Source organism: Schistocerca nitens, chromosome 3 (genome assembly GCF_023898315.1).
Source record: "Schistocerca nitens isolate TAMUIC-IGC-003100 chromosome 3, iqSchNite1.1, whole genome shotgun sequence".
Taxonomy (NCBI): domain Eukaryota; kingdom Metazoa; phylum Arthropoda; class Insecta; order Orthoptera; family Acrididae; genus Schistocerca; species Schistocerca nitens.
The window spans coordinates 308,438,140-308,463,818 of NC_064616.1; the positions used below are offsets into that span (position 1 = coordinate 308,438,140).

At 42.0% G+C, this 25,679-nt stretch overlaps 1 protein-coding gene across 1 annotated transcript in view; it reads right to left on the reverse strand.

Annotated features, from left to right (window-relative positions):
• Window positions 1-9,606, reverse strand: part of LOC126249579 (mitochondrial tRNA-specific 2-thiouridylase 1) — a 120,744-nt gene extending 111,138 nt beyond the window's left edge. Inside the window, exon 1 of the mRNA XM_049951244.1 lies at window positions 9,381-9,606. Coding sequence (XP_049807201.1) covers window positions 9,381-9,459 — 79 coding nt within the window. The 5' untranslated portion in view covers window positions 9,460-9,606. The remainder of the gene's footprint in view (window positions 1-9,380) is intronic.
• Window positions 9,607-25,679: the final 16,073 nt, after the last annotated feature.

Sequence of the window (25,679 nt, forward strand, 5' to 3'; positions counted from 1 at the left end):
CTTGCGGATAGCGCCCTGTAGCTGACATTCAACAGCTGCAATGCCAGTAGAGCTGTAGTAAAGGCAGAAGTCGTCAGCATACAGGGAAGCGGAGACAGAACTTCCCATGGACGCAGCGAGCCCGTTAATGGCTATTAAAAACAGGCAGACACTTAAGACAGAACCCTGCGGCACGCCGTTCTCCTGGACGTGGGAGGAACTATATGAGGTTGCGACTTGCACGCGGAAGGTATGAAGCGACAGGAAATTGCAGATAAAAATCGGCAGAGGGCCCCGAAGACCCCATCCATGAAGCGTAGAAAGGATGTGATGACGCCATGTCGTATCGTATGCCTTCTGCATGTCGAAAAAGACAGCGACCAGGTGCTGACGGCGGGCAAAGGCAGTACGGATGGCCGACTCCAGGCTCACCAGATTGTCGGTGGCGGAGCGGCCTTTACGGAACCCACCCTGAGACGGAGCCAGAAGGCCCCGAGACTCCAGTACCCAATCCAAGCGCCGGCTCACCATCCGTTCGAGAAGCTTGCAAAGAACGTTAGTGAGGCTAATGGGGCGGTAGCTGTCCACCTCCAAAGGGCTCTTGCCCGGTTTCAAAACGGGGATGACAATGCTTTCCCGCCATTGCGACGGAAACTCACCCTCGACCCAGAGACGGTTGTAAAGGTCGAGGAGGCGTCGCTTGCAGTCCACTGAAAGGTGTTTCACCATCTGACAGTGGATGCTATCTGGCCCGGGAGCGGTATCAGGGCAAGCGGCAAGGGCACTGTGTAATTCCCACTCACTGAATGGAGCATTGTAGCATGCGGAAGTGTGGGTGCGAAAAGAAAGGCTCCGACGTTCCATCCGCTCTTTAATGGAGCGGAAGGCCTGGGGGTAATTCGCAGAAGCGGAACTCATAGCAAAATGCTCTGCCAAGCGGTTTGCAATGACGTCTGAGTCAGTACAAACTGCGCCATTCAGTGAGAGCACAGGGACGCTGACAGGGGTCCGATAGCCGTAGACGCGTCGAATCTTGGCCCAGACCTGCGATGGAGTGACATGGAGGCCAATGGTGGACACATACCGCTCCCAGCACTCCTTCTTGCCTTGGCGGATAAGGAGGCGGGCCCGCACACGCAGCCGTTTGAAGGCGATAAGGTGGTCTATGGAGGGATGTCGCTTGTGACACTGGAGCGCCCGCCGGCGATCTTTAATCGCTTCAGCGATCTCAGGCGACCACCAAGGCACAGCCCTCCGCCGAGGGGACCCACAAGAATGGGGAATGGCAGATTCGGTGGCAGTAATGATGCCGGTGGTGACCGATTGAACCACCGCATCAATGTCATCATTAGAGAGAGGCTCAATAGCGGCAGTGGAGGAGAAAAAGTCCCAGTCAGCCTTATTCATAGCCCATCTGCTAGGGCGCCCACAAGAGTGACGCTGTGGTAGTGACAGAAAGATCGGAAAGTGGTCACTACCACACAGGTCGTCGTGGACACTCCATTGGACAGACGGTAAGAGGCTAGGGATACAGATTGAAAGGTCAATGGCGGAGTATGTGCCATGCGCCACACTGAAGTGTGTGAAGGCACCATCATTTAAAATCGAGAGATCAAGCTGAGACAATAAATGCTCAATGGTGGCGCCTCAACCTGTTGCCACTGACCCACAACACAGAGGGTTATGGGCGTTGAAATCGCCCAATAGCAAGAAAGGTGGCGGCAATTGGGCTACCAGTGCAGCCAGGACATGCTGCGAGACATCACCATCCGGTGGAAGGTAAAGACTGCAGACGGTAACAGCCTGTGGCGTCCACACCCGTACAGCGACAGCCTCTAAAGGTGTCTGGAGAGGGACAGACTCGCTGTGCAGAGTTGGAAGGACATATATGCAGACGCCACCAGACACACTTTCATTAGCTGCTCGGTTCTTATAATAACCCCGATAGCCACGGAGGGCGGGGGTTCGCATTGCTGGAAACCAAGTTTCCTGGAGAGCAATGCAGAAGAAAGGGTGAAGGCTGATAAGTTGGCGGAGCTCAGCTAGATGTTGGAAGAAACCGCTGCAATTCCACTGGACGATGGTGTTGGCCATGGCTGGGAAAGGCGTGACGGGACTGGGAAGGCAGATTACGCTGCTGGGTCACCTGCTGCCTCCGATTGAGCACCTGCGCTAGTGCTATTCATGGCGTCTGAGGGACCGGCAAGATCGAGGTCCTCAGCGGACGCCAGAATCTCCACCTCGTCCTCAGACACAGAGCTGGAAGGTTGCGGTGGGGCGGCTGCCACCGCGAGTTCCTTGGGCGTAGAGCTCTTCTTCTTCGATTTCTCACGCTGCTCCTTGGGTTTAACTGGCTGGGAGGGCTTCACCGATTCAGTCTCCGGGACTGAGGAGGATCGTGAAGCCCTTCGACCAGCTGATTGCGGGCACTTACGCCACAGTCGGTCGTCAGCCTTCCCGCTGGTGGAAACCTGGGAATGGAGGGACCCAAGGGACCCCTTGCGAGCGTGAGAAGCCGAAGAAGTTGGACACTTCTCCGGCTTAGAAGCGGGGACCAATGTCCCCGATGGGGGGGATGGTGTGGCTCCTGAGGTAGGTGGCACAGGAGCAACCCGGTGGGTAGAGCCCCCCACTGGCAAGGGGGCAGGAGGAGTTGTACCACTCGGCGATCCGGCCGGAAGTCGTGAAACTGATGGGGCGAGCACAGGTGTTGTAGCAGCGGCGTAGGAAGATGTCATTCTCACTGGATGTAATCGGTCGTATTTCCTTTTGGCCTCAGTATAAGTCAGTCGGTCCAGGGTCTTATATTCCATGATTTTGCGCTCTTTCTGGAATATTCTGCAGTCTGGCGAGCAAGGTGAATGGTGCTCCCCGCAGTTGACGCAGATGGGAGGCGGGGCACATGGAGTATCGGGATGAGATGGGCGTCCGCAATCTCGACATGTGAGGCTGGAAGTGCAGCGGGAAGACATATGGCCGAACTTCCAGCACTTGAAGCACCGCATCGGGGGAGGGATATAGGGCTTGACGTCACATCGGTAGACCATCACCTTGACCTTTTCCGGTAACGTATCACCCTCGAAGGCCAAGATGAAGGCACCGGTAGCAACCCGATTGTCCCTCGGACCCCGATGAACACGCCGGACGAAATGAACACCTCTACGTTCTAAGTTGGCGCGCAGCTCGTCATCAGACTGCAAAAGGAGGTCCCTATGGAAAATAACACCCTGGACCATATTTAAACTATTATGTGGTGTAATAGTAACGGTAACATCCCCCAACTTGTCACAAGCAAGTAACCTGCGTGACTGGGCGGAGGATGCCGTTTGTATCAGTACCGACCCAGAGCGCATTTTAGACAAGCCCTCCACCTCCCCGAACTTGTCCTCTAAATGATCTACAAAGAACTGAGGCTTCACGGATAGAAACGAGTCACCATCAGCTCTGGTACAGACGAGATACCGATTTGCGGTCATAAACGTTAGCTTTAAAATGAGCCCGAGAACGCTTAGAGACTGCTGGCAGCTGGCCGCCAGCGAGAGATCATGTACCACGCTTCATTGCGGGTCATCCGCCCTGATGCCACCTACTCCGACCAAGGGCCCTCCCCACGGTCGCCACTCAACCACAGCAATAGCCACCTGGCAGGATGGCCGTTGCCGGGAGTCCCGATACCCCAGGAGGATAGGCATCTACTCCTTGGCATACGTGGGGAGTTAACGGCGCAGGCATCAGTAGAGCGATCCCTGTGTTGTCAGGGGGCTACAACCAAGAGGGTACATGGCGGCTCCACCACAACGGACTGGCTACCGTGCTGGATCTTAGGTGCAAAACTGTCCAAGGTCGTCGTCGCAGTTAAAAGAAACACTGCAGAGTGCAGCGTGGGAATCGCACCCAGGGACGTATCCTCGGACAAGAGACGGAAAACGAGCGGGACACCATTGCAACGACGAAAAAGCCGGCTAAAGGTCTCAATGCACGACGAATACAGTGCACCATATAAGGCGCCCTTCCCCAATTGGCTCGCTCTTCGGAAGAATTTAGAAAGATGGAGGTCAAACGCGAGAGGGGACCATCACATAAGGCCGAAACATGTGAGACTCCTTTTAGTCGCCTCTTACGACAGGCAGGAATACCGCGGGCCTATTCTAACCCCCGAACCCGCAGGGGGTTTCTGCATGTTTTCTTCATCGTATTGTAATTTTAATGCCCTTAAGTGTACACTGCACTGGTACAACACATTTTCTGTTTTCAAGCTATGATTTAAGTGGTCACGGCAACCTAACAAAGTCCATAGCAGATTGTCTTGCTAAACAGGACCTCGTGGAAAATGCAATCAGGTGCCCCACTATGATCACTACCTTGGGCACTCTTCTTTTTTTCCATGAGTTTGAGTCATCTCTGTTTCTGATTTCCACATTGCATTTGATGTAGACTTTCCCCTTTGTAAAAAACCAAAAAACAAAATCTCATACCGGCCCACTTTGTGCAGTTGTTGTAATGTTTGATTCAATTTTGTTGATGTGTTGCAAGGCATTCGCTTTATTACATTGGAGGTACCAGTAATTTAAGAATGGAAAACGAACTTGAAGAGTTAAGGTTTTCTGTAGGAGGCCTACACAGATTTCAGAAGCTTGAAAAATCACAAGAAGAGAGAAAATTATTAATCACTTCCATCAGTGACTCAGGAAATTTCATAAAATATGTACAACTAAGGATAATCTAAATAATAATTTTTGTCTCCCTACATCCTCATCCTCACAACAGGAGGTTCTCTCTCATCATGGAGTCTGACCTGCTCCTTTTTAACCTTCACCAGTCTAACCCTCTCTCTTCCTCAATTAAGAAACTATTAGTTCTGAAATCTAGGCTAGTGCATATACTTTTGTACATGTCTATCAGCAGTGCATTACTGACATTGCTCCTGACAGTAAGCACTGGCTAGAATTTCTGTCTGCTAATTTCATAATTTTCTCAAATGAATTTTCTGTTACACCAAGGAGTTATGAAAGACGGAAGCCACCTTTTATATTTAGTGACAAGGCCCATGCAGCCTTACAAGAATTTTAGATTTCTTCAATAAAATAATATGTTACTTTTCTTTCTAATATTTTAGAAGGTTATTTTTCTTTCTAATATTTTAGAAGATTTTTCTAACTAGCAAATAATTTTTGTAGAGTGCATTCTCACATCCAGAATTCTTAACTGCCTTGCACCGATCAACATACACACAGACTGTTCTGTACTATGTCTGTTCTTACCCAATGGTTTGCTTGCCTTTTGATTATCTTTGTCGTAAGTGGGAAAGTATTGTTCTTTATCGCATATTTTAATGCATAAGACAATTTTTTTTAATTGTTACTGCAGTTCCATGACATCTAATCTACCTTCACAACTGACCTGCTGCTGAATGCAACATTAAAATGCCTGGTACTTTCAAAGTACCAAGAACTCACACTCCAACTGCAGTTTGGAAACACATTATTTACTCCAACTTAAAATGTATCTACTGTAATTACTAAGAAGGTAAAATTTGAGAAATTCAGGCACATACAGAGGAGCCATGAAATCTTTATTTCTAGATAGTATGGGAAGGGAGTAATTACTATGGTGAATGAAGGTTAACGGAAACGTCCGATTCCACCCGTCTGCTTTGACCAATGACTTCACCAATATGGCGGAAACAACCATTCACAACAACTCCCATATCGCGACTATGACGTCATTACGTAAACATGACAACACAAAAATAGATCGAAAAACCATCAAACACATATTCCTCCAAAAATATAATGAAACTAACGGGACAAGCAGGCAAAATGGGGGTTTGTGGGTGGGGGACAAACTAAAAATAAACACACGCCACTAAACCAAACGACAAAAACGATTAAACAAAATGACCACAACCTTCCCAAAATCAACTAAAAACAATATCCACTGGAACTGAACACTTCTGTTGACCTAAATAGGTCAACAGAAAATACCTATACCAAATCATGAAACCCAAAACTACAACTACGTCCACAATCATCACTACTTCAAATAACACAACAAACCAACAAAATTGGAATCAAACACTTCCCTTGACCTATATAGATCAACAGAAACTACTGAAACAAAACCACCCACAGCCACAACCAAGCACTGAAACTGAATACTTCCCTTCACTTATAAAGATCAACAGCAACTCTCAATACCAAATCACAAATACCAACAACAAAACCCCCCACACATAACCACCCAACCATCTAAAGAGACCAAAAAATAAACAAAAACTAAACAACTCACCACAAAAAAGCTCCGGCACTGCCCTCTAGGTCAGACAACACAATCGCACCCAGCCCCAGACACAAACACCACTATACACACTAACACACCAACAGAATAAACCACAACCAAATAAAATTCCCAACCTCCTCTTCCCCCCCCCCCAAAAAAATCAAAGACTTTGGGAAATACGGAAGCGTCCGATCTAACCCGTCGGCTTTGACCCATGACGTCACAAATATAGCGGAAACGACAATTCCAATATGGCGGATATAGAAACATTGCATACGTATCACAAAGACGAAAACACATAGAAAAACAACACACACAAAGGTTTCACAAGAACAATCTGCTAACATTGATAGCAAACAAAGATAATAATAAACAAGTGGTACTCAAGGCCAGGCAGGGGGGCGGGGCTGCGCCCCCCCCTGACCCCCCCCGCCAAAAAAAAAAAACTCCCAACCTAACCTCGTATTCAGGGCTACGCTACAGATCAATGTGTAGGTGAATCAAAAGATAAAAAAAGAAACAAATAAAAAAAAAATATTGATTCATTAGACATAACGAGTAGCGACAAAACATATAGACCATAAAGATTGAACAATCTAATGGCAAACTGATAAAAGCCTCATAGACGACGTTAAAACAAAAAGTACAGTAAAAAGGTAAACTATATATTACAGGCCCTAAAACTCCTACTAAGGTAACGTCAAGGAGGCAACATCTACAAACACGCCACACTCACAAACCAAACTCCGCGCCGTAATGACGTCACACACCACAACACCCTTACGTCACGGGTCAAAGCCGACGCGTGAGATCGGATGTTTCTGTTGACCCAGACTTTGAAACAAATAATAACCAAAAACAAAAAAGAAGAAGAATCACACACTAGAACTAAAAAAAAATTACAACAAAACAAATCCTCCACAACAAAATCAAAAATCCATGACCCCCCCCCCACCTACCTTCCAAAAACTTACCAACCCCCCCCCCCCAAGCCACAGCCAACACCCCCACCCCCACACCTAACTAACCTACAACCTTCGGCCTATACATCTTACTCACCGCTCTTAAAAAAACCCTAAAAATAAAATAGCCCCCAGGGACGCTCTTCCGCCAACAGTACTCATTTAAATGAGCCTGAAGGTTAAAAGAGCACCTCTTCCCCCTCCCAATCACAGATTGAACAGCCCCCCAAAACCCCTCTATAGCATTAGTACAGGCCCCACTCTCATAATTCTTAAACTCGACACTGTGGTTAACTACTAAATGCTGGTAACCCTCCCGACCCAACTCGCTATAAGAAAAAAAAAACATCCGAAACTACAGTACTACCCTCTTCTACATATTCCTAAATCAAACCCACTAACTCCCTTTTTGTGTTATGCTCAACCACCCTAAACACACATTCTGAAGACCCAGCCCCTAATACCACAGCCCCCCACACCCATATACCAACCACAGCCTTGCCCCTCCCATACTTTCTCCTCCCAAACTGTGACTCGCCAATCTCTACAACTACCCCAGGCCCACCCAACTTACCCATGTATTTAATATATTCAGAACAAATCTCACGACAAAAAGAATACCAGTCAAGCACCGTTCGCTCACTCACACCCACCTCATGTGCACAGAAACTGAGAGAGGATTGATAACAAAAATAATAACTCATCAACACAATCTCACGCATGCCCAACATAGATTTCTCGAACCAGGAACCTTGACATATGGAGCGCCATATGTTATCCCTCCGACATCTCCACATGTAGCTGTACCTGGTCCGAGTCGCTGGAACTTTGGTAAGCCTCATAGATTCTCCACACAACGAGCACTGCATGAATTCAGCCAAAAGACCGAAAAGTTGCAGGAACTTTATAAGCGACAATGGAGTGTCGCCCATAAGCCCCCTTAACGGAAAACTATTAATCTTCTGGGTCATATCCATACCTAGCAAAGACAACAACAGTAATATGAAAATTCACACACGGCGAACCGAAAACGACACTACACCAACTAAGTCATAAAAAAATATATATACCATCAAATCACTGCAAAATATTCCACTAGACACACTCAGCCAGCACCACAACAAAACCAGTCAACGTCTACCATTCAAATGAACCCAATACTACACACAACACGCAACCAACAAACACCACCAGAGAGCACCACATACCACAGCAAAACACCACCTACAAACACACCACAAGCGCAAACTAAACACACACCACCACCTAACACGAAACCCCCAAACACACCACCAGAGAGACCCACCGACCGCATCAACATGACACCTACAAACACGCGAAACTCACGAACTAAACTTCTCGTCGTCGTGACGTCACACACCACAACAGCCTTAAGTCACGGTTCAAAGCAACGGCTGGAATCGGACGCTTCCGTCGACCCGTCAGGACTAACGCACTCATTGAAATCATCCTCGCTGGTTCTTAATATGCTAACGCGCACGGAAGACACGATTGTGTAGTGTCTGCACATCATAAACTGGAGTGGCAGAGATCAATTGCTTCATGTGACCCCATAACCAAAGTCTAGTGGAAACAAGCAGGTCAAGGTATGGGACCTCCCAGGCGAATCCACCGGTTTTCAAATGTATTCGTCTGGTGCTGACGCACAATGCACAGAAAATGTGCTGGTGGTTCATGCATGAACCACATCTGTAGGTTGTCCTGACATGGCACATCCTCCAGCAAGATAGCTTGTGCGTTCCTCAGAAAGCGGAGACAACGAGTACCTGTTAATCCCCGCGGTAGCACATATGGCCCTAATAATCTCTAGTCAAGAACGCCTAACCATAAACTGATTGAGAATCGATCCTGGAGCCTTGTTTCTTTACCAAATCTACTGTACGGTTTCCCCACTTTAAGTGTTCATCAATATGTACGCCAGAAAACATATATATTTCTACGCAGTGTATTATTTTTCATTGGTACATTAGCGCGATATGATGTTCTTGCGATAGGATTTTCTGTAAAACTATACTGCGCTACAGTGTGTAACGATTTCAAGTTAATGATACTGCCTATTAATTTCGCTATTCTTATCGTGCTCAAAATTCTGATATCCTGATCAAGAAGTTGATACTTAAAGAATTACTTGTTACATACCTTTCGATTTTAAATAAATACCGGCAACGGCACTATCTACACCACCAGAAACAGCAAGCGCAACTTTTCTGATTAACATCACAGCACACTTTTAACATAACAGGGCATAATTATGCATTACGAAACTGTGGCATGTAATTTCATAATACAAACGAGCAAAACAACATAAAAACAATGTAATGAACAAATCCAGCAAGATCAAAATAAACAAATGAAACTCTTTGTAAAGAGAATCCCAAATACGGATAATTTCAATATCGATATCACGAAGTAAACGGCCGATAATCTACCAGATTTTAAAGTTGGTTCTCATCACTGAATAGAAAGGAACGAAAAGACAATTAACAATGCTGTTCAAATTGCGACATTCACACAGTCCATCGATGGAAGAGAACGGGAGGGGAACTGCATGGATTCTCGCAAAGAAAATGTTCATGTTGACGTTTAGTGGAAGCTTAAGTGGCGTCCGGAAATTAATCTATTCTCGCCTCACTCAATCCCGTTATAGTAGCGGATTTTGTGATTTTGCGGAATGTTAATCCTTATTTTATTGATTTCCTTGATTTTGTGACACATTGCGAAGGATACTTGAAGACTTGGGCATATTTCTATGAGTATTCTTCCACAAAGAAGGTCAAATACATGAAAGCAAAAAATTACTTAGGTTTTAACATACCTGGACCATGAAAAACCTTACACTGTGCACAAATAATAAGACAATTAAATTAAAAAGTTTTCATTGCTAACCTGTTTTAACAAGTAAAAAACACAGCTCTACAGCAGAGAAAACCACAGTTTCTTTTGATTTATTAGCAGAGTAGAAAATTTGCCATACAAACTTTATCATGAACAACCGTTATGAATTTAGCTTTTACAATTAATAAACATTACTATCATTACCATTTCTTTAAATATGGTAATATACCTCACTTTTATCATTCAGTATTGGGCTAAGAAGAGTGACGTCGTGCTAACTTCCGTCTTGTGTGTAGTATCAAATACATGAAACCATTACAAATTCATTGAGTAACCCACAACACTTAACGCATCATATAGAAGCAACCTGTTGTTCTCAGTATTTAGTCTTACATCAGTATTTAGAAGACAGCTCGCCTCATGTCACAGCAGGGATTCAAACGGATATCTGTTCTGAGCACACTGTCTTGCCAGGTGTTTTGTAGATTGCTCCAACTCTAATGACTTCGTCATCACCTGTGTCTTAAAATTCAATTAGTCTTCCTTCCTTTTATCGTACGCAGCTTAACAGGCGTCGCTTCATAGACTAGTAAAAACTCATGTACATAGATGTGACAAAATTCATGAGATGCTGATATTTGCAACTTTTATAGGAATCATCCTGGCATTTACCACAAATGATTTAACGATATCATGGAAAACCTAAAGCTGGATGACCAGATGGGGATTGAAAGTGTCACCTGCCTAAATGCAAATTTATTGTCTTACCAATGTGTAACTTTACTTGATCACAAGTTATGGGTTGATGACATTGAATATTATCTTGTTGAAAGGTTGGCTAAGGAATTGAGAGCAAGAATGGTCTTCGAATAGGCTGGGGAATCTCTTTCGTATAGTAGAATGCTGTGAAGATGTACAACATGTGTACCATAATGTCTTAGCACTGAAAGCATTCACACCTCATCTTACGTCACCAAATGTTTGAGCAGTGTGGCTCTCAGGCAGAAACTGTATCACTTGCCTTTGCCCATGGTACATTCATGATGAAACTCGTCCCTCATTCCCTCTCTCCCTATACAAACAGTGTTGTTAGTAGAGTGCACAGTGATAAGATAGTAGATGCACATTCATGAAAAAGACAACTGACACATTGAGGAAAATGGTAGTCCAAATCTCCATTCCACCTTCATGATTTAGAGCTTCCTTTTTTCCTTAATTTGATTCAGCTGAATTCAAGGATTTTTTTTAAAGAAAAGTATTAGCCAATTTCTTTCCCCATTCTATCTAATGTGAACTTGCATTCCAAGTCTAACGAGTTCGTCACTGATAGGATAGTGAATAATACCCTTCCCTCTTTCTTGCTTATTCTCTAGGTCTGTATACAAGAAGAATAGTTCATTAGGTGTCTGTCATACACTAACTGAGTTCTCTGTCATGGTCTATATAGATCTTCCAGGGGCTTCCCTTTGTAGGTAGGTATCTGCTGACACTCTGCTTTCATTGTGTAGTCATATATGCATGGCCTACATATTTTCAATGTGTTGACAAGGACAACGACTTTCTGTTCAGCTCCTTATTGTTCTGATTAGACCTCGCCCACAGCTGCTTCTTTTAGAGGCCAGAGTTGTAAAGCTGACAGTGTCATAGCTTGTGACATCAGTCAGCCAGCTAGGCCAAGATCACATTTCAGATCTCACCAATTGCAGCTGGAATGACAGCTATCCTAAGTTTGTAATAAGTTTTTTTTGTAGATATGATTCCAACAAACTACACAGCAACTTCGAAAATCTAATTTCTCACAGTAATATGAAGACTTTGTGTTGCTGCTACACATTTTATTCTCGGTTGGTCACAAGGATTCCAAAAGTTTGTGATAAACTTTTTGGTTGGTCATATTTACTCCATAACAGCATATTACTATGTTTCTCATTCGAAATTTGCAGTTAATGGCTAAGAAACCACTCCATTTTGGGAGATTTCCATACACAATATTTTTCGCCTTTGCAATTATTCCAGTCTACTGTTATTGGAAATGTAAAGTCAGATTCATTCCTATAAAAAGGACTTGAAACTATCATAAAAGTTTTTCGAAACAGGATCACATTGTCTTTTACACCTCTATATATGATTGTGGTGTAATAGTAATTATTTAACAAACTTTTTTCTGCACTGTTCATCAGCATTTAGCTGTGTTTCGTTATCACAGTTCATACACATCTGTTTAAATTCTTCTACACATCTTTCTAAGACTGGGTGAAGTAGGATGTCTGACATGGACTTTGTATTAAAAGCATGATTGATTCATTAATTTTTAGATTGAAATTTAAGCACACTTTATAGAGTATTTCATATTGATTACCTCCAAATCTGATTAATCAAAGCATGGGAGGTTTCAAATTATGGATAGAAAAAAGTAGCCTCTTTGTGCTCTGCAACAACAAAGTACATGTAAATCACACAAATAGATTTATTAACATGTGGGCACTAGACAAAACCACCAATTTCAGTGTACACACACTATTTCAAACTACACAACACGATACAAGCACACCAAAGTTTTGTCTGTGGAATTAATTACATTCAACACCTATTATACAAGGGTTGGAACATAAATAGTGGAAACTATTTATTCACAACCGATTCAAAAGAGTTACATGTGTGCACCTGTTACTGCTCTTCAGAGTTATACCGTTAGCAGAGCCTGTTCTGTTGATGCTGCGAATGGAGTCAGGCAGTAGTAACTGACCGAGACAGACGCAGCAACTGGGAAGTAACCGATTTTGTGACATTTACGAGTTCCTAACCAGGAGCGAATTTTATACCATCTGTGTGCTTTAATAGTTTAGTTTCTTGAGTAATAGCCACTGTTCTAGCGTTTTCGTTTGCGTCGGAAAGTAAACCGATTTTGTGACATATTACAAGTTCCTAATCAAGGGCAAATTATTTAGTTTCACCTGAGTTCTTCGGTAGTTAGGTTTTTCAATATCTGCGCATTATTAGACACAGTTTCTGCGTTTTCGTCAAGGTCTGCAGTAGAGTTGCGCAGCAGGAGCCGATAGTCCATTTAAATGCATAGTTTACTTTTCCACGGTCTTTAGTATGGACAGGGACTGCGATTGTTGTGTGCGGATGCGAGCCGAGTTGGTGACACTTCGCTCTCAGCTTCAGGCTGTGACGGCTTCGGTTACACAGCATGAGGCTGTGGTGGATGGGCATCACTGTTGTGGGCCAGCCGTGGAGATCCAACGGACGTCCAGCACGTCCGAGTCCTCCGATCAGTCCTCACTGGTGGCCAACCCAGTTACTGCTCGCACTGAGGCTGGCCCCTCACCTTTGGTCGCTCCGGGGCGAAGCAAGTGGCAAAATACTTCGAAGGCAGTCGCACATAAGACCTCCCCAGTTTGTTTGACAAACAGGTTCCAAGTGCTGTCTGTGGCTGACACTGTCGTTGAGACAGATGCTGTCGCCTGTCCTGTTTCAGAGGAAACCACTCAGCCTGCAAGATCCGGGCAATCACAGAGGGTGGGATTATAGGTAGTTGGGAGCTCCAACGTTAGGCGTGTTATGGAGCCCCTTAGAGACTTGGTTGACAAGAAGGGTAAGAAAACCAATGTGCACTCCATGTGCATACCAGGTGGAGTCATTCCAGATGCAGAAAGGGTTCTCCTGGATGCCATGAAGAGCACAGGGTGCAGCCAACTGCAGGTGGTTGCTCACGTCGGTACCAATGATGTGTGTCACTTTGGATCAGAAGATATTCTCTCTGGTTTCGAGCGGCTAACAGAAGTGGTAAAGGCTGCCAGTCTTGCTTGCAAGATGAAAGCAGAGCTGACCATTTGCAAACATAATCGACACGACCGATTGTGGAACTCTGGTACAGAGCCAAGTGGAGGGTCTGAATCAGAGGCTCAGACGGTTCTGTGACTGTGTAGGCTGCAGATTCCTCGACTTGCGCCAAAGGGTGGCTGAGTTTCGGGTTCTGCTGAATAGATCTGGTGTCCTCTATATGGAGGAGGCGGCTACATGGGTAGCAGGGGCTGTGTGGCGTGGACTGGGCGGTTTTTTAGGTGAGAGGGTCTCGGGAAAACACAAGAAGGGCTTCAGTCACAGAGGGTGCAGGATGAACACAGGAAGAACGTAGATACAGGAACCATTGGTATAGCAGTTGTAAATTGTCGTAGCTGTGTTGGGAAAGTACCAGCGCTCCAAGCGCTAATATGAAGCACAGATGCTTAAATCGTTATAGGCACTGAAAGCTGGCTAAAGCCAGATATAACAAGCTCAGGCGAAATTTTTGCGAAGAGCCTAATAGTGTTCCGAAAGGATATGTTAAACACGGTTGGCGGTGGCGTGTTTGTTGCTGTTAGAAATAGTTTAACTTGTCGCGAAATTGAAGTAGATACTTCCTGTGAGTTAGTATGGGCAGAGGTCATTGTCGGCAACTGGAATAAAATAATAATTGGATCATTTTACCGAACTTCCAATTCAGATTATACAGTTGCTGAAAGGTTCAAAGAAAACTTGAGTTTGATTTCAAACACGTACCCGGCTCATATGATTAATAGTTGGTGGTAACTTTAATTTACCCTCGATATGTTGGCAAAAATACATGTTTAATTCCGGAGGTACGCACAAAATATCATCCGAAATTGTGCTAAACACATTCTCTGAAAATTATTTCGAGCAGTTAGTTCATGAGCCCATGCGAATTGTAAACGGTTGTGAAAACACACTTGACCTCTTACCAAAAAATAATCTTGAGTTAATAATGAGAATCAAAACGGATACAAAGATTAGTGAACACAGGGTTGTCGTAGCGAGACTGAGTATTGTAATCATCAAATCCTCGGAAAAAAGCTAAAAATATACCTATTCAAAAAAGTAGATAAAAATTCACTTGACGCCTTCCTGAGAAACAATCTCCACTCATTCCATATCAATAATATAAGTGTAGACCAGATGTGGCTTAAATTCAAAGAAATGTTATCGACAGCAATGGAGAGATTTATACCAAATAAATTAACAAACGACGGAGCTGATCCTCCTTGGTACACAAAACGGGCTAGAACACTGTTGCAGAAACAACGAAACAAACATGCCAAATTTAAACAGACGCAAAATCCCCGAGATTGGCGACCTTTTACAGAAGCTCTATATTTAGCTCGGACTTCAATGCGAGATGCTTATAACAGTTTCGACAACGAAATTTTGTCTCGAAACCTGGCAGAAAACCCAAACAGATTCTGGTCGTATGTGAAGTATGTTAGCGGCAAGAAACAATCAATGCCTTCTCTGCGCAATAGCAATGGGATACTGTCGAAGACAGTGCTGCTAAAGCAGAGTTACTAAACACAGCCTCCCTAAATGCCTTCACAAAGGAAGACGAAGCAAATAAACCAGAATTCGAATCGAGAACAGCTGCCAACATGAGTAACGTAGAAGTAAATATCCTCAGAGTAGTGAAGCAACTTAAATCACTTAATAAAAGCAAGTCTTCTGGTCCAGACGGTATAACAATTAGGTTCCTTTAGGGAGTATGCCGATGCATTAGCTCCATACTTAACAATCATATACAACCGTTCGCTCGACGAAAGATCCGTACCCAAAGACTGGAAAGTTGCACAGGTCACACCACTATTCAAGAAAGGTAGTAGGAGTAATCCACTAAATTACGGGCCCATATTGTTAACGTCGATATGCAAGAGGATTTTGGAACTTATATTGTGTTCGAACATTATGAATTACCTCGAAAAAAACTGTCTATTGATACAAAGTCAACATGGGTGTAGAAAACATCGTTCCTGTTAAACACAACTAACTCTTTATTCACATGAAGTGTCGAGTGCTATTGAAAGGGATTTCAGATCGATTCCGCATTTGTGGATTTCGGGAAGGCTTTTGGCACTTTACCACACAAGCAGCTCGTAGTGAAATTGCGTGATTATGGAATATCGTCTCAGTTATGTGACTGGATTTGTGATTCCCTGTCAGAGAGGTCACAGTTCGCAGTAATTGAAGAAAAATCATCGAGTAAAACAGAAGTGATTTCTTGCGTTCCCCAAGGTAGTGTTATAGGCCCTTTGCTGTTCCTTATCTATATAAACGATTTGGGAGAAATCTGAGCAGCTGTCCTCGGTTGCTTGCAGATGACGCTGTCGTTTATCGACTAATAAAGTCATCAGAAGAACAAAACAAACTGCAAAACGATTTAGAAAAGATATCTGAATGGTGCGAAAAGTGGCAGTTGATCCTAAATAACTAAAAGTCTGAGGTCATCCAAATGAGCGCTAAAAGGAACTCGTTAAACTTCGGTTAAACGATAAATCAGTCTAATTTAAAAGCTGTAAATTCAACTAAATACCTAGGTATTACAATTATGAAGAACTTAAATTGGAAGGAACACACAGAAAATGTTGTGGAGAAGGCTAACCAAAGACTGTGTTTTATTAGCAGGACATTTAGAAAATATAACAGACCTACTAAGGAGACTGCCTACACTACTCTTGTCCGTCCTCTTTTAGAATACTGCTGCATGGTCTGGGATCCTCACCAGTTTCCACTCGCTATACGAGACTGGAATAATAGAGAATGGTGAAGGTGGTACGATGAACCCTCTGCCAGGCACTTAAATGTGATTTGCAGCGTATGCATGTAGATGTAGATTTAGGAGCAGTCTAAAGTTATGGTGATTCTCATGTACGACTGTGATGGTGTTAGCCTAATGCATTATGTTCCTCCACGGCAGACCGACAGTGAACAGTATTACTTTTCGTTTTTGGAGCATCCCCTGCGACCAGCTTTGCGAATGAAGCGGCGACACTTTCTGTGCAACCCACCCATCATTTTGCACAAAAGTGCGCAGATGCATACAGCGCAAGCTGTAGCTGCTCTGTTCAGTCGGTGGGACTTGAAGGTACTGTACCATCCACCATACTCCCTGGTCTTTTAAGTCCTCCTGACTTTGATTTGATTCTGAAGATGAAGGAACCACTTCGTGGCATTCGCTTCAGAACTGTTCCAGAGATTCGACAGGCAGTAGACTGCTCTATTCGCACCATCAACAGAACAGGCTCTGCTTATGGTATACTACACTTCCACATCGCTGGCAACGAGTTCTCCACAACGCTGGTGACTACTTTGAAGGAGAGTAACAGATGCAAACATGTAACTCTTTTGTATCGGTTGAGAATAATTATATGCCACTGTTTAAGTTCCAACCCTCATATAATTTGAAATACTGCTGCACTGAAATCTATTTATCTACTGGATAACATGTTACTTTACGTTAACAAATTTGCGTAGGTCTACAAGATGGAACAGCTGCAGACCAAAAAATATTCCACTTTGTCTTAAGTGTGCAGCATAACCATATAATGGTTTAAACAGTATATAGTAAATGTATGCTAGTTGTATGTCATGGACATTATAGCCCCACTGGAATAAGTTTGATATTCTGGCTTAAAGCTGCATTTTGCGCTAGCATTTATCTGCTGGTCTTCACTACGTTTCTTAACTGATGACACTGAACGAAATTGAAAGGATTGACTTGTGACATAAGGAAGGATAAATATCAATTCTCATGTGCTGCAACAGATTAATAAAAATGGTTCAAATGGCTCTGAGCAATATGGGACTCAACATCTTAGGTCATAAGTCCCCTAGAACTTAGAACTACTTAAACCTAACTAACCTAAGGACATCACACACACCCATGCCTGAGGCAGGATTCGAACCTGCGACCGTAGCAGCCCCGCGGTTCCGTACTGCAGCGCTAGAACCGCATGGCCACCACGGCCGGTCAACAGATTAATAACGAAGTAAATATTTATTTGGTAACAATACAATTGAAATGGGTTTGTTATTGAGTTCAGTATTCATTTTGACCTATGGCATGAGTTAGGTGCAAAAGAATATTGTATGGTTTTTAACACTCCAATTTCCTAGCCTATTAATTTTTTATTGGTACTCAGCGCACAAACATTGAAAAATTGTTATAATGTCCTCATTGAAACAGGTCTCATTCTTCTCCTACCTTTTTTGTCTGCAGGTATCCTTCTAATTTCTGGATCGCACCTTGTTGAAGGCTGAGACTTGCTTAAATTTGTTGGTAACTCACGAAATAATTTTGATATAACTTGTGGTAGAAATAGTGATGGGGTCACTCAGAACAGTTCCCATCTCAGTCCTAAAATCGGCCTCTTGAGACATTATGTTCTGAAAAATGTTTATTATAAACTACACTTCTGTCCGATGGGTTCCAGTCACTTCTGGGGTGTTTTTATCGAGCGTTTCCTGTTTCCTTCTTCAGTAGGGAATCTAAACATTGATACATGACCCTTTTCCTTGGTGAATTGATAACTGCTCTTGCAAACAGGAACACAACACTTTTCTGTCGTCTTCAGATACAATAATCTGTTAATTGTTAACATATTAAATCAGACTGCTTTTATTTATGAATAACAACAGAGCATTTCAATAAATTACACAGTTGAACTACTTCAGCATCGCAAAAATTAAGTCAATGAACTGAGGGAAATCTAAGGAAATATTTATTATATTAAGGTATAATCACTTATGAGAAGGTTCAGATACAAAATTTCTGACTCTAAAACATTATTTTAAAGTTATGTATAAAGTTTTCTTCAAATTCTGTCCATGAAAGAAATTCAGATAGCACAGCTGCACATGTAAGTATAAAAACACTACAAGCTTTACAGAATTCTATACTAACATTTGTATTTAAACTTCGATTGCAGTCTCAACAATATGGTATAATTTCAATACACCACAGTTACACTGTTAAGTCTGGTTAAACAGAAGACGCAAAAGGTTCACAGCCTCACAGCCGCATCGTAGCCTGTAATGCAGTATTGCCACATTCCAGTCCTTCAGCCTATAATACAGGCAGCTGTGCCTCTTCCCTTATACACATTGTAGAGCTTTTGCTGCCACCATAATTATAAAACATTACTTATCTTGTTATTTAGTCTTCTGTGAGGTATGATGCTAGTCTCAAATGCTGTTTCTGATATGAAGAAACTTTAACTCGTATGAGGACTGTGTTACTGAGATAGCTTCCAATCGTTATCCTGTGATACAAAATTTTTAAACTTTGTAACAGTTGCATTCACTAATATTTACACACACAGAACTTGTAACAAAACATTATTCTTCCTTCAGCAATATTACAGAAACACAGTAGCTCTCCACCAAGACTGCCTATTTCCCATCACATTCCCACCAAATCTGTGTACAACAAAGAACAGAGATAGAGTATAAAATCATAGAGTTTACAACTTTGTCGATAATAATCGCGAATGCATCCTTGAAACAATTAATAAAATGAGTTTACAGACATTTAAATAAAAGTCTTTAATATTAATTCAAATAGATGTAATATGAACATTCAAATATGAAGCAACTAATTTTTCATGAATACATTTACATCGAAAATTAATTAAACTGAGCTGGAGACATCGATATTCAGTGACATCGTACGTTTCTTATTGTGTTATTGACTTGATTGCATTACAATGCACATATAATGTCTGTTTTTCCGTGCCGATTTAGGAACACTGTCCGCCATCTTACAGTTAGGATAGAAAGTTTTGCTTGTTATTAATGATGTGTGTGTTGTTAGTATAAAATGCTTATTTGCTGCTCAGCTTCGAACTGTATGAGTTGGTGGAGCAAGGAAAGTGATTTGTCTTTAGACAGGTGATAAGTGAATGTCAATAAATTACAAGAATCTCGTAAATATCTTGAGCATTGCTTTGCATGTTAAAATGCTTGTTCCGTTTTGAACAGGTTACTCTGAAAAAAGATACTTGTTAAAGCAATGGATTACTATCACTAAATGCAAGATTTTATAACTATGATGAGCAGTTTTTGTGTGGGCATCAGTTCTTGTAAGAAGATTATTTAGTTATTCCTGGTACTTCAAGCAGACATCTCAAACCAGAAATAGTGCCATTATAGTTTGTGTTGCCAATGCATTCAGTACTCAAGAAAAGATATCCAATGCAACAGATCATAATAACACCCGAACAATCTGTTGTAGAAACTCATGATCATATTGAACACGTTAATCACTTGAATTTTTCGACACAAATCTTTTATTTCTTTTCACACTAGCACATGTTCTCATTAATTATCTTAGTTTCATGTCTGTACAACAAGGATCTTATTCCTGATTCAGTTCACTCACAGTTTCAAGGTATCTAAGGAGTATGGAACTCACACACATATAGAAACGGTTGATAAGGGCACTGGAATGTGCTGTTTTTTACCAGACGTTTTGCAGTCATTGAGAAGAAATTCAAGAGTCTGCATGATAAAGATATTAGAAGAGAGCAGAAAAACTAATCGATAAAAGACATTATACATGGTCTGAAAGAGATGGGTCATCTAACAGAGAAGCTGAACCAACAAACTGGGACTCATGTGCAATTAGTGAGTAATTTGTTAAATAATATTATGTCAGCCAAAGGAAGTAGATACAGAACAGACATTAAAATGTTTACAACGACATGTATTTTCACTCCCCAGAGGCATGTGAGTATTTATTTACGTTAATGCCCCTTCCTCGTAAATCACTGATTTCTCGCTGGGCAGCGACTGTGAATTGCGTCCTTGATTTTGTTTGATTATATGTTCCAGCACTTTGCTTCTAACCATTATGTTAAAAATTGACTGTGGAATGCAAAAGTCCCAGGTTCGAGTCTTGGTCCAGAACATAGTTTTAATTTGCCACCAAGTTTCATATCAGCGAACACTCCATTGCAGAGTCTAAAATGCATTCTACAAACATCCCACAAGCTGTGGCTAAGCCATGTCTCCTCAATATCCTTTCTTCCAGGAGGGTTAGTCTTGCAAGTTTCACAGGAGAACTTTTTTCTAGCTTGGAATGGAGAAGATGAGGTACTGGCAGAAGTAAAACTGTAAGGATGGATCGTGAGTTGCGTTTGGGTAGCTCAGTCAGTAAATCATTTGCTTGCAAAAGACAATATTTTCTGGGTTTTAATCTGTCAGGAAGTTTCTTATCAAGTGAGGACTGAATTTAAACATGCTAGCCACGTAATAGATAACATGGCAACCAGGAAGCAGGTAGTATGGGACCAGGGAACAATGAGTTGTGCAGGTTTTGTAGAGTTTGGAGGATAATTCGAACAACCAGCAGGAGCAAAAGACGTTTCAGATGCACTAGTTTTCATACTTGCATACTTGTTCCCATAAAAGGTAAATTTAAATGTCCAAAAGTATATTTTCAGTGAATGGTTTTAATAGTAATATACAAGCAAACCTAATAAATTCTGCCCTAGAGAGCCTACGAAATCCTGGCAACAGAATCTAGATTGTTACTGTGTGCTCTACATCTGCATGTTTACTCTGCTATTTACAATAAACTGCGTTAGAGGGTTCAATGAACCACCTTCAAGCTGTCTCTATACCGTTCCGCTCTAATACGGCTCGCGGGAAAAACGAGCACTTAAATTTTTCTGTGAGAGCCCTGATTTCTCTTATTTTACTGTAATGATCATTTCTCCCTATGTAGACAGGTGCCAACAGAATGTTTTCGCAATCAGAAGAGAAAACTGTTTCATGAGAAGATCCCGTCGCAACTAAAAACGCCTTGTTTTAATGATTGCCACTCAAATTCACATATCATGTCTGTGGCACTATCTCCCCTATTTCGCGATAATACAAAACGAGCTGCCCTTCTTTGTACTTTTTCGATGTCATCCGTCAGTCCCACCTGGTTCGGATCCCACACCACACAGCAATACTCCAGAATAGGACAGACAAGCATGATGTAAGCAGTCTCTTTAGTAGACGTGTTGCACCTTCTAAGTGTTCTGCCAATGAATCACGGTCTTTGGTTTGCTCTACCCACAACATTATCTATGTGATCGTTCCAATTTAGGGTATTTGTAATTGTAATCCCTAAGTATTTAGTTGAATTTACAGTCTTCAGATTTGTGTGACTTATCGCATAATCGAAATTTAGTAGATTTCTTTTAGTACTCATGTGAATAACGTCACACATTTCTTTATTCACGGTCAATTGCCACTTTTCGCACCATATAGGTATCTTATGTAAATCATTTTGCAATTCGGTTTGGTCATCTGATGACTTTACTATACGGTAAATGACAGCATAATCTGCAAACAGTCTCAGAGGGCTACTGAGATTGTCTCCAGGGCCTATAACACTTCCTTGGGGAAGGTTTACTCGATGACTTTCCATCTATTACTACGAACTGTGATCTTTCTGACAGGAAATCACGAATCCAGTCGCCCAGCCGAAGCGATATTTCATAGGCACACAGTTTGGTTAGAAGACCCTTGTGAGGAAAGTTGTCGAAAGCTTTCTGGAAATCTAAAAATATGGCATCAATTTGACGTCCCCTGTCGATATCACTTATTACTTCATGAGTATAAAGAGCTAGTTGTGTTTCGCAAGAACGATATTTTCTGAATCTGTGCTGACTATGTGTCAATAAATCGTTTTCTTCGAGGTTCTTCAAAATGTTCGAATACAGTACATGTTCCAAAACCCTACTGCAAATCGCCGTTAGTGATATGGGCCTGCAATTCAACGGATTAATCCTACTTCCCTTTTTGGGTATTGGTGTGACTTGAGCAATGTTCCAGTCTTTAGGTACGGATCTATCTGTGAGCGAGCGGTTGTATATAATTGCAAAATATGGAGCTATTGTATCAGCATACTCTGAGACGAACCCAACTGGTATACAATCTGGACTGGAAGCCTTGCCTTTATTAAGTGATTTAAGCTGCTTTGCGACACCGAGGATATCTACTACTATGTTTCTCATCTTGGCATTTGTTCTTGATTGGAATCCAGGAATATTTACTTTGTTTCTTTGGTGAAGAAGTTTCTGAAAACTGTGTTTAATAACTCTGCTTTAGTGGCACTGTCATCACTGACTTCACAGCTGTTATCGCGCAGTGAAGGTATGGACTGCATCTTGCCACTGTTGTACTTATGTATGCAAGGATCTATCGGGTTTTCTGCCAGATTTCGAGACAGAGTTTCGTTGTGGAATTTATTAAAAGCATCTGGCATTGAAGTACACGCTGTATTTGCAACTTCTGCAAAACTTTGCCAGCCTTGGGTATTTTGCGCTCTTTTAAATTTGGCATACTTTTTTCGCTGCCTCTGCAACAGTGATCTGACCCGTTTTATGTACCATGAGGGATCAGTAGCATCACTTATTAATTTATGTGATACATATCTCTCAATTGCTGTCGATACTATCTCTTTGAAAGTATTCCACAACTTTTCTACACTTACATGATCAGATCGGAAGGAGTGAAGACTGTCCCTTAAAATGGCGTTAACAACATTTTTATCAATTTTTCTAAGCAGATATACTTTGTGTTTCTTTTTGATGTTTGTAGGTGTTACGGTATTCAGCCTAGCACCAATTGCCTTGTGGTCACTAATCCCTGTATTCATGACGATACTCACTATTTGTCCAAGATTATTTGTTGCTAAGAGGTCAAGTTTGCTTTTGCAACCATTGACAGTTTGAGTGGGCTCATGAACTAATTGTTCAAAAAAATTTTCTGAGAAATCATTCAGTTCAATTTCGTATGACGTTTTATGCCAGCTGCCGGCTTTAAACGTTTAATTTTTCAGCATATTGAGGGTAGATTGAGTCACCAGCGACTATAATTCCATGAGTGGGCTACTGTTCTCTCTGACAGACGCCATATCCTTATAAATATATCGTTCTGGCAATACCGACTAGTGTGGATACACACTCTTACGGGACTTGGTAAGAATGTCTTCCACAAGTAATGAGTGTGTTGGGTAGGGACACTACGAATGTAGCGTGTGGACATATAAGATGAGAATGTGGGTCTCACGGGAGGTGTGCACGAGATAGTCCCTGCAGTCGCATTATCCTCTGTGCTCTCGGTGGTTCAGATGGATAGAGTGTCTGACATGTAAGCAGGAAATCCCAGGTTCGAGTTCCGGTCGGGGCACACATTTTCAAAAATGGATCAAATGGATCTGAGCACTATGGGACTTAACTTCTGAGGTTAACATTCCCCTAGAAATTAGAACTACTTAAACCTAACTAACCTAAGGACTTCACACACATCCATTCCCAAGGTAGGATTCGAACCTGCGACCATAGCGGTCGTGCGGTTCCAGACTGTAGCGCCTACAACCACTCGGCCACCCCGGCCGGCACACATTTTCACCTGTCTCCGTTGATATATATCAATGCCTGTCAGCAGCTGAAGGTATTAATATATGCGCAGCACAGTACTTTAATATTCTGCTAGGTACTCCATCATATCCATGAGATCCTTAATCCCCACTGATTTAGTTGTTGACTCAATCTCCCTCTTGTGTGCATCACAGAGGAGTATTTCAGACATCAATATCGGAAAGGCATTTGCCAAGAAAGTTATATGATTCCCTGTAGAAATAAAATTTTTATTTAATTCACCAACAATGCTCAGAAAATGATTCTTAAGTACTGTACATATATCTGATTTATCAGTAACAGAAATATTTTTACTAAGAACAGATTTTATATCATTGACCTTGTGCTGCTGACCAGACACTTCCTTCAGAATTGACCATATAGTTTTAATTTTATCCTGTGAATTAGCTATTCTATTTAGATACCACATACTCTTTGCCTTCTGAATAACATTTTTAAGCACCTTACAATACTGTTTTTAATGGGCTACTGTAGCTTGATTCTGACTATTTCTAACATTTTGATATAATTTCCGCTGTGTTCTACATGATATCCTTATCCCATTAGTCAACCACCCGGGCTACCTATTGCTGCTAGGACCCATTTAGAAGATTCTAATGGAAAGTAACTCTCAAAGTGCATCAGAAATGTGTTAAGGAAAGCATTATATTTATCATCTATTTTATTGTCACTATAGACATTCTGCCACTGTTGTTCCCTGACAAAGTTTAAAAAACTCTCTATTGTTGTTGGATTAACTTTCCTACATAGTTTGTAGTTATATGTGACATTTGTTTGAGTACAAAAGACTTTAAGTGTTAAAATTTGTGCATCATGGTCTGAAAGGCCATTGACCCTTTTACTAACAGAATGTCCGTTTAGTACTAAAGAATGAATAAAAAATTGTCTATGGCTGTACTACTGTTCCCCTGCACCCTAGTTGGAAAAACACAGTCTGCTTCAGATCATATGAATTTTTTTTTCTTGCACCATCATATACAAAGTTTGTATTGAAGTCACCACATATAGCTAATTTCTGGTACTTCCTACTAAGTGAATCAAAACCCTCTCTAGCTTGAGCAGAGATGCTCTGAAGTCAGAGTTAGGGTACCTATAAACAACAACAATTAGACGTTTAGTTTCACTAAGTTCAATTGGCCTTGCACAACATTCAAATTCTGTTTAGTGCAGTGATATGATACATCTATGGACTCAAATGGAACACTGTTTTTTATGTACATGGCCACTCCCCCATCCTGCAAAGAAATCTGTAACCTGGTAAATGAAGCCTCTGAATTGTCAAATTATTTAAGTGGTGCTTCGATATGCCAATAATTTCAGGGTCAGCATCTGTAAGCAG